Genomic DNA, 14,281 nt, shown 5'->3' with positions numbered 1-14,281 from the left:
CCCGTTTGTAGACAGCGAATATCTCAAAGAGAACAATCAATGAGCACAATCAATGAGCAATACTAGTATTCCAAAGCTTCAAACAATCAATCAATTATTTCGCAATTTGTCGTGTATCACGACCTTACCCGGACCGCGTGGACAGTTTCTCGTCTTCCGCCTCCAGCGCCCGATCGTCCTCTACTCTCCGTATTTGCCGCGGCACTCCTGATGGTTCCCAGTCAGGACCGTAGATCACTCGAGAGAGGTCTGCTCGGAACCAGTGAAGTTCGGATGATCGACTGCCAGACGAGGGTCTATTGGGCAGGAGCTCTCCCGATCGTTGCAGTTGTTCACTCTGTCGTCGGGACCTCTCCCACTGGATCCACGTGTCGCTGATGGGCCCCACGTTTGGGACGCCAATTGTTAAATGGTAGCGGTAGTTTCAGTCGATAACCTTTCAAGTATTGCCCGGCGGTAATCGCCTCTCATACCACTCGATAATTTACCAATGAAAGAGGCAGGCGCCGGAGACTGGAAGGCAGGAAACAAAGTTTTATTCCGTCGGAGCAGAACACATCAGATCAGACAGCAAGGTATCGTCACGAGGTGCTCTAACTGCATCTCTGAGACCTGGTCTCTTATACACAGGTTTATTGCTTTATTACACATAGTACATTCTTGAGATTCCCTTGATGCATGAGAGAACATCCCCTGAAGCCCCGACTCAGATCCGATCCCACACATAGCTACAGTAGAAGTCCCCGCCTTACCCGCAGTAGGAGATGGCTATCGCGCAGCAGGGTATTCCGCCAATTCCCGGGGGTGTGTGTGACCGGTCGGGTCTCAGGGGGTAGGGGCTTTGATCTACTGTAATCCCTTTGATGTGGGGTGTTTCCCTTACAGTAGGGGCAATAAACTGCATCCGCAGGGCTAGGTGATGGCCTGGGACCAGTTCGGACAATGGGGCGCAGAGGAAGGGGGTTATCAAAGGAGAGGCATGACCATGTATGGGATGTCGGTCGGATGTGGTTCCGTAGCAGGGTCGCGCAGAATGAGAGGGTTTATGGCCCGTGTATGAGAGAGCAGGGGCGGCCGGCGCGCGGGGGATGCTCGCAGCGCCAGGGGAAAGCGCTGGCGATCGAGAATGAGCGGGGAGAGAGTGGGGTGCTTAAAAATGGCGGCCGTGCATTCGCTGTGCGTGGCGCTGGGGAGAGGCAAGATGGCGCAGATAATGTTCAGTTTGCAAGCTAAATTTCCACAGCACAACAGAACGCTGGGGGAAGTGTTAGCACGGTTGAGAGAGGCCGCTGTAACATTGTAGAGAGAAAAGTGTGTGTTTGCAGCACAAGAAGTGGACTATTCCGGGTACCTTATTAAAAGAGAAGATATACAACATAAACAGAATTTAGTTAGTGCTATATTGAACGTGGAATTGCCTGATGATAGGGACAAGCTAAAATCTTTCATAGGGTTGGTGGAGTATTACTCCAAGTTTGTACAGGATTTTGAGCATAAATCTGAACCTCTGAGGGAATTGCTATGTAAGGGTAGGAAGTTCACTTGGGATGAAAAGCAGCAGAGTGCTTTCACTTTCATTAGGGAAAATATAGAACAGGTAGAACTCTTAGTACCATTCAAGATAGATTTACGAACCATACTTACCGTGGATGCTAGCGCAGAGGGAATTGGTAATGTCTTCACCCAAATGCATGGTAGGGAGGAGAAAACAGTGGCCCTTGCCTCACGCTCCTTAACTGATGCCGAGAGGAACTATTCGGTAATAGAGCGTGAGGCACTGGCAGCTGGGTGAGGTATTTTTAGGATTTTAAAATGATATTGATTTCATAAAAGGAAGGAATAGGGAACATCAGCTGTCGCCTACATCCATCGGCCGGTGAGGAATAAGCATTAAAGTATTAATTCAATTTACATCAGCCTATTCCTACATCCATTGGCCAGCGCGGTAGGTAGGATACCAGGAGGAAAGGAGGGGAAGAGGGGGTTGAGGTGAATGAGGAAATATAATCCAAATCTACATCGAACATTGGATAAAGAAACAATACGTGCTCGTGTTGCTGAAGTTGCAGACATCACTCATTCTTTTCCCCTGGATCCACATTTCCGAGTATTTTTAAGGGGTGGGGTTATCATGCTGAGAACAGACCATAAACCACTCCTTAATATTTTTAGACCTGATGGAGCAAATAGTTGCTCTAGGAGATTGGAGTGTTTGGCTGGAAGGTTACAGGACTTTTCGTGCTGTGTAGAGCATGTATCTGGATGGAGGAACAAAGTGGCCAACTACCTTTCGAGGATACCAGACAAAAACACAGAGTGTGTTGACTAGCAAGTAGCGGATGTTGTAGCAAGTTCGGATGACATTACTGAGGGTCTTGGTAATTCCATCTCTAGAGAAGATTGGATTATGAGCATGCAACGTGATGAAATGTTTATGGGTGTTGAAAAAATGATGAAAGGAGGGGTGACAAGAGACAGTACCATACCTGAAGTTCTCATACCATTTTCCAAGGTCCAAAATGAATTGTCCACACAGGATGAGTGAGTAGTGTTGAGGGGTGAAAGATTTGTGCCACCAGAGTCCATCAGGGAGAGGTTAATTGGTTTGGCACACAATAGCAACCTGGGCCAGACATTAAGTAGTAGGAGGGTAAAGGAGAGGGTCTGGTGGCCAAGTATGGATGGACAAATAAAGGACTAGGTGGAAAAAGGTGATTGCTGCATAAAATCAGAAAAAAAATTGTGTGTGGGCATAGGCAAAGTGGATCAACTCCAGATGTGGAAGCTGATATTACTTGGGAGAAAGTTTGTCTGGATTTCATAGGCCCATTTAATGATGTTGAAGACCAAGAACGATTTGCTGCTGTTTTGGTGGATGCAAGATCAAGATGCGTGGAGGAGGTTTATATGAGGTCCATTACCACTGAATCAATGATTAATGTCTTGAGTGAGGTGTTCAGGAGGGAAAGTATTCTAGCAGTGGTCCTCACCGATAATGGTACACAACTAACATCAAAGGAGATGGACCAATTTTTTAAGAAACTAGATCTGAGACACGCCTGTACCTCACTGTATGATGCTCAAGGACATGGGTTGTGCTAGAGGATCAAGAACACGGTGAAGGGGATGATGCAGTTCGCCTTGCGTGTGGGTATACCAGTATAGAGGGCTATCAAAGAAATGCTATGGGCCTATCGTACAGGCCAGAATGGGTAAAAGTGCTTTTGAATTCATGCGGGGCAGACAACCAGGAACTAAATTGATCCCAACGTGGTTGCGGGAGGGACATGCTAAGAAAGTGCTGGTGATTTAAGGTGTGGTACAAGTCAAACCAGATGGGGTGAGTAAAGATTATCCAAGTTCAGAGGTCGGTACAAAGTCAAGGTGAGTGGTGGAAATTGGGCCAAGTTAGATAATGGTCAAACTTGGACCCTTAGGAGGGTGGCACTGTATCAGAAGCAAGGGGAAGTTCAAGCTAATTCCAGGGATGCAGAAGTGTCAAATTCCCCATGGTTCTTCATCAGAGACGATGAATTTAAGGGAACCCAATGCAATACAAAGGTTTCTTTGGAGGAGGGAGAGTGTGAATCACAGGTTTGCAAAGGGAAAGGAAAGTAAGACCAAAGAGAACTCCCAGTTATTTGAGGGATTACATGTGTGAGTAATGCATTGTTAACAGCGTCTTTCAAGGAAAGGGGTGGAGCTGTATAGCTTCTTTTGGTCATACAGCTTTAATTTGTTTATCTTATTCTTCACAGCGGGGCATTCCTGTATTATTTGTAAAATGCATAAAAAGGGGTGTATTGTACATAGTGAGTGTGTTTGTTGTGGCATTGTTCCTCCGCATGTGTTCCCAGTCCCACCCACGCATACGTTCCCCTTGTCTGGTGCATAGTCTTGTGGTGCTGTACTCTACCAGGGTGGGTTTTAGTTTCATTTCACTTACCGTATCTGTTTCATTAGTGTAGTGTGTCCACAATGCATTGTTAATCAGAGAATGTACAGAAAGGAGGCGTGTCGTAATATTCTTCGTCAGTCTCAGGTAGGCTGGGACTGCTGTGACATATTACCACTCTGGTGACGTGCTCGACATTCCGCGCTTGAGCGTCTGACAGTCGTGATTGCAGATGCGCCTGGCTGAGACACAGTTAGGTGGTTCCGGTCTCTTGATAACAAACCTCTTGCCAGAAAGAAGTGAGACCTGCGACTACGATTTATTGCGACAGCCAATGAATGAGCAGAGTGGCCAAAGGCTGGCACGTAGTGGCAGAGTAGTGTTTCGTGACTTGCCAGTAAGTCCTGCGAGGTGAAATTATTGTCCAAGCTTCCCATGTAATACATATGTATAGAGACCTGCGACTACGATTTATTGCGACAGCCAATGCATGAGCAGAGTGGCCAAAGGCTGGCACGTAGAGGCAGAGTAGTGTGTCGTGACTTGCCAGTAACTCGCATGAGGTGAAATAATTGTCCAAGCTTCCCATGTAATAAATATGTATATAGCCCCCTACACTGAGCAGATCCTGCTGTGTAAACATCTGTCTGTCCATAGCATTATTCATAGCTGAAACCACAGATGTGCCATATCCCCCCTCCCCCAAGGCTAGTACACTTCAAGGGACAGGTAAATGATGAACGCTTTGAGTTGCAAACGAAGCCGCAAACGTACAAACAAATCTCTCTATACGACCCTGTGCCGCCAATAGTGCAGCAGGTGCAGTGGCACCGCAGCCTAGTGCCCCCTATTTATAACTATTTTATGATCGAACTGGGAGCAGGGTTATCTTTTACTGCTCTTTTATTAGGGCCTGTGGTACCCTTGCCACGGCAACTCACGACAGCATCAGTTTAATAAGTAAAGATGCCGTATATTATTGATTTTTTTGTACGGTAAAATGGGGTATATATTTGCAAACCTCTCAAATTAGGTGTATTTCTAAACAACAGAGGACACCAACTGTTTGAAAAATAACACGTCCACGACATTCCTGTAGCTCTAATAATAGACTGCTCCCAGGTTAGAGACAGCGTAGTGCACAGGAGTCTAACATGGATGACTCTGAGATGAACCTCCTTAGATTGACGTCAAATCGATTATTGGCTGCGATATAAACACATGGAACGAGTGATAGCGCTGTGTAATAATCCGAACAGCTCAACATCTCTTGCATTTAGGAGCTACAAGCAGTTTTTGGGAGCTTTACACCTTCTTTCCGCCTCACACAGGCACTCCCATCTGTATGGTCGGAAGATGTATTAATGGCATACTCCACAGATGACCTGATGACGTAAAACTGCTTCGGTAGCACATACATTTTTAGAGAGCCATGCATGCACACTAGCCAGGGTCTGTACATGATTATTCACTTTATTTCTGTTTGTCCGAAGTTCTTTGGGAGAGATTACCCTTCTCTGGTGATGCTTATGTCCATATGTTTTGATTCATTATCCAGCTTCAATGCTCATATTTCCTTATGTCATCTTGCTTCCTGTGGGCCGTGGGGGGGAGGGGGGGGGGGAGGTGGTGAAGACCTCTGACCTCCCCAGTCAAATCTAGTATCCTGAGAACTCCCTTATTAATCCATGTCTTAACGCAAAACTCCCTTCGTGCTGTTTCTTATGCAAAAGAGGAATCACAGTCCAGTAAAATAAGCGTCTACTCTTCCCACCTCTTATCCCTCGACCTTAATACCCCCCCTGTCTTTTGTAGTCTTGTGAACGTTTCACAGTAAACAGCTTGCGGTATACCAGGCGTGTTGTCAGAATACTGCCCATCAAGAATAATCAATGGATTGCTACACCCTGGACAAAAACATGTCAATGAAGGAACACATCAACAACTCAGCCATAGGAGCGCTCAGCGCACTCAGACATCTGAAGAAATTCAAACCGCTTATTCCCCCAGATGATCTTAAGACGGTAGTGCAATCACGTGTCATCTCGAAACGCGACTACTGCAATGCCCTCCACACATGAACTCTGAAATGTCACCTTGTGCCCCTGAAAGCAGTTCTCAACGCGACTGCCAGACTCCTCACAGGAACTAAAAGATTCGATAACATCGCTTCTGCCATCGAGAGTCTGAACTGGCTTCCCATCGAAGGAAGATGCATCTTCAAAACAGCCTGTATCACCCACAAAACCCTTCATACAAAAAAGTAATACTTAGAAAACACAATTTCAAGAGCAGGAAGAGCCTGGGCACTGAGAAGCTCAGACGCTCTTCTTCTCATTCCTCCCAACCTAAAGATGAAATCATCCCAGGCGCGCTCCTTCTCAGGAAATGCTCCCAAGTTCTGGAACTCACTCCCCAAGGATCTCAGCTGCAACCCCTCTTTTCCTTTCTTCAAATGGGACCTTAAATCTCTACTGCTCAACAACTACTTCAACCCGTGCATAAGCTGTTCTACTTTCCCCTCATTGACTGGTTCCATCAAGATGGTCACGTGACTCTTTCAGTCTCCAATGTCATTCCTCAATGCGTCCTTGCGATATACTTTTGTGACTTGGTAACCACTTAATGCTGCATTGTTCTTTAACTTTGACTCATACTAATCCCCTCATATACCTCTTGTAAACACAATCACAGAACCTGTAAAGCGCTCTGATACCCTCGGGTCTAGCTAGCGCTATAGAAAACTCAAAAAAATAAAATAAATAATTTGGCAAAGATCTAATTGTAAAATTTGGGTTCAACACCACTTTTTTCAAGAATTCTTCCAAAACAGGACCAGCTAATTCAAGCAAGGACCTTTTCAGACCCTAACGGGGTGGTTCTGTTTCCATTTAGTTTTAAGAAGCTAATCAACCCATTGCATGTTACTAAACCTTTGTCTTGGTGTTACAATTACACATTGGTTGGGATGTAAATGGAGAGGCTATTGTCTAGACTGGCAACTAAAATTTTAGTGGTTAGTTTGGCATTTGGATTAGGTACCGCAATAAGCTTATAAAATATACAGCTGCACGGATTCTTACTCGGCGTGTATATGGGTGATATAGCTACCTCAGCCACAGAATTCGAAACCACCTTGCTCAGAGTCTCAGTCAGGTCACAATAAACACTCTGTAACCTTCCCCAGTGACCACTCTTACATTTAGAGATTGTTGATTGGTGATTATTCTTGAACAACAGTGCTTTCTATATAGCTATACGTTTTTCTTTCATCTGTGAATTGCCTTTATGGCCTTGGTTAGGATGGCAATGAAAGAGCCTCTGATGGTTGCTTTACATGCATCCCAAGTCACACCCACAGATGTGTCATACTCATGTTTGAATGGGCCACTCCATGCATGTCTGCAGAAACCTGAAACTTCCAAACACTTTAGTATACACACAAGACTAGTAGAACCTCAATCTTTTACCAAACATAATGTGTGCAGGTGGCAAACAACGGGATACCAGAGGCATTGGCTTGTTTGGATATTTGATTTCAGAATTTAGAAGACTTCCAGATTCAAATAAGGGTCCTCATTGCCCTTTCCTTGAATACCTACAGGTTCGGCTGATCAATCCTCTGGACTCTAGCATGAACCCATAGCTCCTGAAGTCATAGCTCTTAAATTAAAGTCAATATTAAGTTTTGGGATGGAAATGTCACCCTGTGCCGAGTGCCCGCCTGCATGTGCTTGGTATCTTGATTTTTGATTTTGGCCCTAGACTCACATTAATCTAAAGGGTTCAGGGACCCACCTGTTGAAGATTGTGTTGTTATCTGTACACTGTGTCTGACCTGTCAAAGATTGTGGTGTGATCTGTGCTGCTGTGCTTGAGATGTGAAAAGTGTGGTGTGTCTTGAGCTGCAGAGGCCAAATCTGCAGCATGTCCCCAGCTTTTGTCTCATCATAGCCCAGAGCGATGTGTACCTAAGTCTGTGACGTGCCTGAAGCCGCGGCCAAACAGCAGACCTGAGAGCATGTGCGAGGTCTCAACCGCTGATCAAGTCTCGATGTGCTAGGACACATCAATCTGGACACGAACAGTCTGCACAGGGCAGCATCGAGCACTCATAATAATAATAATTCCATATTTGTAAAGCGCAAACTTATCACCCCTCAGGGTATCCAGGCGCTGGGGGCCGTCGGAGAGATTAAGTGAGCTGTTGCCCAGAGTCACACAATGCTGAACTGTTGCTGGGGATCGAACCATGAGCCCGAGCTCTGGAGTCAGCCGCCCTGGCCTCTGCGCCACATCTCACCCACTCACTGGACCAACCATGAAGAGGATCTAGCTCGCCCCTGCGTAGCAATCCCTGATAGCAGCAACATCAACTGACATAACCACTGAAAAGCCCATAACTTATACAGTCGGTGGTAAGCAATAGGCAAAAATGGCGCTCTAAGGTCTATCACAAGTACAAATCAGTTAAGACAGGTAATCTGGCACGGTGCATAAGGTAGGGAAAAAACACCAGATCCCCACGTGTGTGGCCAGCAGATCGCTTATGCTATATATACAAATCCTCTGCATACGTTCAAAAGTAAATACATATCATTAAATATCACAATGATGCTTGTCTTTATATTTTCAGATGTCTTTAATTCAAGATCTTTAAGCCTTCTTAGTCAACAAGTGTTTTGTCGCTGTTATAGGGGATTACCCCGCGACTTCTTCAGGGCGAACACGCCATGGCCTGGAGATCCGAAGGGTTCTACCTAATACTGCCGGATGGGGCAGCTCTTCTAAAAGAAACTCCCTTACATTTGGAAGCATATTTAGCTCTCCGGACACAAGACTAATTGGTCAATCTCTCCAGGAGCAGTACTTATAGGAACCCCTTCCGGGTGGGAACTATCACCGGAATTAAGAGACTACTTGAAACTGACCTCTGCCCTGAAGAAGTCGCGGGGTAATCCCCTGTAATAGCGAGGAAACAAGTGTTGGATAAGAAGGCTTAAAGATCTTGAATTAAAGATATCTGAAAATATAAAGAGAAGCATCATTGTGATATTTAATGTAACTGAAGAGCCCATACTCAGCCCAGAAGTGGGTGAGCGTGCAAGCACCCAAGAAGGAGCCGGGCAAAAGCACCAGCCTCTTATGAACTGTGATAGACTTGTGGGTGGAAAACTGTTGAGACTGTGCACATATAAAATATGGGGGTAATCTGCGCCTACGCCTGAATCACACTAAGTGCCGATTCGGGGTATGAACCCCCTGGTACATAAGGGGAAGATCTGGGGTCAATAGCAGGGTGAGGCACAAGACTGCTGTAAGCACCTGGATAATAGGTTGCATTGTGTGCATATTACTGCATGCCGTATTAAGTTCTAATGTGAATTCAAAGTAATTATTTCCTTGGAAGTCAAGCACTGGGTTGGACAATCCATCACACGGATGTGTTTGGTGAGTGCTGAGCTCAAGCACCCCCACACTAGGTCTCTGAGAAGCCTGTGGCTACTTGCCCTCTCACCTTAAAGTCAAGGTGGAGAGGCTTGTACTTGGCCCACTATGGAGGCAACAACATCAACCCCCAGGGCTGAGGCCCAGTTGCGTCTGACTGCACGGCCCTCTCAAACGGGGCCTTAAACTGAGCTCCATTATTGATCCAGTGTATTCGTTGCATGCTGCGCGGGCTCACACCCTCGCCTTGAAATTATACCATTCTTGCTGGACATTAATGCCAGGAACGTTAAAAGTGTAGCATTTGAAGACAGTTTTCGAGATACACTCATCTCATCCAAGGCTAATTAATTGGAAATGCGTTCTTTTTAACCTGTAGCAAAAGCAAGGCGGAATCAGGACATTTGGCCATATTACAGGCTTATGTCTCACAAAAGAATATTAGACAGACATTTTCAATAAAATATAAGAAAGTGCACAGTTTATTCAATTTTCATGTATTAAATTGATAATTCTGGATGTAAATATTGATGAGTAAATAACATCGTAAATCTTTTATTTTGTAGATTAACTGCCTGGTAGTTGTTGGACTTGTGCTGGCCAGGATATGACTAAAAACAAACACACATATGTTATGTTACGTGTATTTGTAAAGCGCACTATCACCCACAAGGTTATCCTGGCGCGGAGCAGGTGTGTGCCTAGCCCTGCCGAGGGTAGGTTGGTTCACTGAGAAGCCAGGTTTCCAGTCTCTTGCAGAAGAGAGGAAGAGGCTCTGATGTGGAGTAGGAGGTTGTTCAATGCTTTAGAAGCGACGTAAGAGAACGCTCAGCCTCCTGATCTAGTTCTGTGTATGTGTAGGAAGTGTGCAAGTAGTGATACTGTGAAGCAGAGGTATGTAGGTGGTTGCTGGAAGAAGATGTGACTGTTGAGGTAGGTGGGACCGAAGTGTGTAGTGCCTTGAATGTGTGTGTGAGGAGTTTGAAACAAGAGCTATTGTGTATTAAAATTCAGTATAATTCCCTTGGATGTGGGTTGATGTGGTTTCTGTGTTGGATATTGAAGTCGAGCCTGGCTGATAAGCTCTGGATGGTTCGTAGTCTTCTGGTGAGTTGGTTGGTGATCCCAGTGTCGAGGGTGTCCCCGTAGTCCAACTTGATGGCGACTAGAGCGTGAATGACGTTTTTTCTTGTGTTGCTTGCAAGCCAATGTCTTTCTCAGCATCTTCATGGTGTGCAAACAGGATGCGGTGACAGAATTGACATTTGCGGTCATGTCCAGTTTGCTGTCAATGATGATTTCGAGGTTCCTGGCGTGGGTGCTGGGTGTGGGTCCAGCTGGAGTCCCATAGTGAGGGGTTCTTGCCGAAGATCACTACTTCTGTCTTGTTGGTGTCGAGCTTGAGACAGATGGCTTTCATCCAGTTGATGAGTGTCATAATGCAGGTATTGAACTTTTTTCTTGTGTTGGAATCTGGTCTGACAGGGAGGGTATGATTTGCGTGCCGTCGGCGTAAGAGAGGATGTTGATGTTATCTGCATGGATGACGTCAGACAGAGGGATCATGTTTGCTTTCAAGAGGGTGAGGTTGAGTGATGAACCTTGAGGCACTCTGCACATGAGTTTGCGGGCTTCTGAGAAGTAAGGTGCTTGTGTTCTATCCATTAAGGAGCAGATCCAGAGTGTGGGTCCTTGGATGCTAATCTCATGAAGGTGCCTGATGAGCACAGGGTGTAAGACTCAGTCAAATGCTGCAGAGTGGTACAGGAGTATGAGGGCTGCTGTGTCTCTTCTGTCAAGAATCATACAGATGTTGTCTGCGGCGGCGGCGATGATGATGAGTGTTGTTTCTGTACTGTGGTTGGGCCTGAATCTGGACTGCATGGCATCGAGGAGCGGGTGTTTGCCGAGGTTGTCGGTGAGATGTAGGTTGATTAGTTTCTTTTAGACCTTTGTCTGGAATGGTAGGAGGGAGATGGGTCTGTAGAGGGAAAGTGGCTGGGTCAGCAGATTGTTTCTTGAGCAGGAAGATATTGTGAACAATGAATGCAGGAACTGCACAAAACGGAACACCAGTAACACTGCTGAAGAGGCTGCTGTCCAAGGAGGAGTACTGATGGATTAATGCAGAGATCAGCATCTTTATTTATATATAAGGAAAAAAGAGAAGAAGGAATAAGATAAGTGAGTCAGAATTTACTCAAATAAGAGGATTTTGGTGAAGGTCGACGACAGGGCAGGGCTTGCAGTAGCAGCTGAGAGGGAGTTGGGTGGTTCAGTGGTGGACAGTATTGATCTTAAGGCGCTCAGATTCCCAAACCCTGACAGTGTGACAGCATGTTCAATGGAATGTCTGATCCTTGATCCATGCAGCGCAGTTATTCATGCTATGCAATGGAACAAACCACAAGGTGGTTCCTCTCTAAACAGACTCAACAGTATTATGAACTGGGGGGTAACAAGCGGAAGGTTTCTTAAAAAGCTAAATATGTTATCAAAACTTGATCTCAAACATATATTCATTCTCACTTATGGGGGAAACATTCGAAGTGGAGATACCCATCTCAATGGGAGCTGGAATTTGGGGCGGGACCACAACGAGGATCAATGGGGAAGGAGTTGCCAAACTATACTAAAACACCTTCGAAGTGCACCCCACAAGGAGACTGGATATAAAATCAGAATGAGGTGGTATCTTACACCACGTAGAATGTACGCCATAGATCCACATGTCAGACAAGTGCTGGAGGTGCAGGAGTGGGGCAGGAACCCTCTTGCTCATTCAGGGGGACCGAGCAAATATCCATATATTCTGGAAAGAAGTGTCGAGTCACATAGACAAAATTGGTGGATAAGCGAGTGAGAAATCTCCCAGACGCTACTGCTCATTGACACTGGACCTGAATAATAATGGCCGAATCACCCACATGCTAAGAGCGGGCAAGCGACTGACTGCAACATTTTGGAATTGAGCTAAAACCCATGTTTTGCTATGGATAGCAGAACTGGCCAACCATAGAGCTAGAAAAGTGCATACATGATGTGCAGAAGACTTCCAACAAATGAGCGCCAGTATTGATCCCTTGATATGCTATTTTACTTCACTACTATTGGTGATGGACTGTCTGACTAAGTTGGGAGAACTGGGACTGTTTGTAACACATTGTGTATGAATACAAATGCTGTAACCTTCATATCAGGGAACTGAAGAGAAATAGCCCCACAATACTCAGCGTACTTGAGTTTGCGGGGTGAGTGGAGGTTGGTTGATGGGTGGTATTGAGGGTACACAAACAAGCTGAGATTACACTGGCATTGCCACTGATATACGAAGCAGCTATCAATGGTTATTAACCTTTGAATCTGAATGCAGTTTGTGTATGATCACAGTGACATAAATGTGGCTTTCACTGTTGGCTTTTTTCTTGTACTTCCTTTATATAATGATACATGTGTTGGAAAAAAAATAATACTAAAAAAATTTAAAATATAAATCAAAAATATCCTTCTCTTCCTTCTACACAGACGTTACCAGTGAGCTGGACTCCTGCTTAGAACATGGTAATTCAAGGAGCAGAAAGAGTGGCAACTGCCTTGAGTGTGTGGCCAAGGCACGCAACCACCATTTCAAGTACAGGCTGGAGCCGGTGCGACTCACAGTAGAAGGCTACGGCATGAGTCCGGTGAGGAGTCAGTACTCTGACATGTGCTGCTGCCACCGGGCCACACCGAGAATGAACTTCTGGGACACTGATGACGAGAAGGTCAGTAGACGCCACCACTCGTGTGGACGGGATGAGAGCGGCTGTTGTCAGCACACCAGTCGCTTTCCCTATGAGGAGGATGTAAGCACGGGAAGGCTTCCCATGCAAAATGCTGCACCAGCAGATCAGTCAAACAGCAGACAGCCCAAAACGAAGCCTCAAGCCAGTGCAGAGAAAACCATGGCAAGTACCAGCCATGCCGAAGCACCGTCAGAGCGTGTGCGTCGTGGTCAGCTAGGTGACACACCCCGCATGAACTGTCAAAACTATGGCCTACAGAACAGTGGTGTATGTCCCTCGATCGAGACCCCCATGATGCCGAAGAGATGTGTCCTGCAGCCGAGCTTCACAAACACTAGGGGTGCAGGCGAGGATGCCATTTTGGCCAACAGGACAATGCTGCCACGCCCGCCAACCCCGGTGCGGGTGTGCTATCCTGAGCCCTGCTCATCACCTGAATTTTCCAAGTGTCCACCCACTACCAGGCCGATCAACCCCCTGCTGATGCCTGCTCCCCGCGGGAACAATAATCCAGAGCAAGAATCAAAAAGAAGTGCCGTCCTTGGGGATTCTGAGTCTGCCTTTCCCACCGAGCCTAACATCACGAAAATCTTCATTAGTCACCATTTACCTGTATCGCCGAGCAAAAGGGACCTGGGTGGCGGCCGCGTGTTGTATGATGCGCGAGCTTGGAAGGTCCAACAATCTGTGGAGCAGGAGGAACCCATGAATGCGGGGCTTGAACTGAAAGAGAAAACAAGCCAAGTAAAGGCCATTGACAGTACTGTTAAACAGGCAACCACTGTATCCCACCCAGCGACCCCGGCTCCCAGGCAGCCGCCACCAATTATTGCTCGGACTTCCCGCCCAGGAAGCTCCATGCTCAATGGGCAGCAAAAGACCAATGGGAAACCACCTTAAGGGATCCCGTGCCAAATGGTCAAAGGATTGGGGTCAACTTTGTTCCTGGTTTCCCCTCTATTACATGACAGAAGCAGCTGCGCCAGTCACACCTCAATCAATCTTTACAATAAACCATCAAAGCCAGATCTCAGAGTGGCTGTTCTCACAAACTCTCCTGTTGTATTCCCTGCAAGGATGCCTGTCACCCCAGACTTCTCTTGCTCAAGAGTGCCCCAGACGCCTCCATTTTAAGCTCACTGCACGTCTGATG

At 46.2% G+C, this 14,281-nt stretch overlaps 1 protein-coding gene across 1 annotated transcript in view; it reads left to right on the top strand.

The window, feature by feature from the left end:
* SPEM2 (SPEM family member 2) overlaps nucleotides 1–14,028 on the top strand; it is a 44,162-nt gene extending 30,134 nt beyond the window's left edge. Inside the window, exon 3 of the mRNA XM_085637263.1 lies at nucleotides 12,869–14,028. Coding sequence (XP_085493389.1) covers nucleotides 12,869–14,028 — 1,160 coding nt within the window. The remainder of the gene's footprint in view (nucleotides 1–12,868) is intronic.
* Nucleotides 14,029–14,281: the final 253 nt, after the last annotated feature.

The sequence above is a fragment of the Triturus cristatus genome, chromosome 12 (genome assembly GCF_964204655.1).
Source record: "Triturus cristatus chromosome 12, aTriCri1.1, whole genome shotgun sequence".
Classification (NCBI taxonomy): Eukaryota; Metazoa; Chordata; class Amphibia; order Caudata; family Salamandridae; genus Triturus; species Triturus cristatus.
Note: the sequence above shows the minus strand (reverse complement) of the source record. Positions and strands in the feature narration are given on the sequence as shown.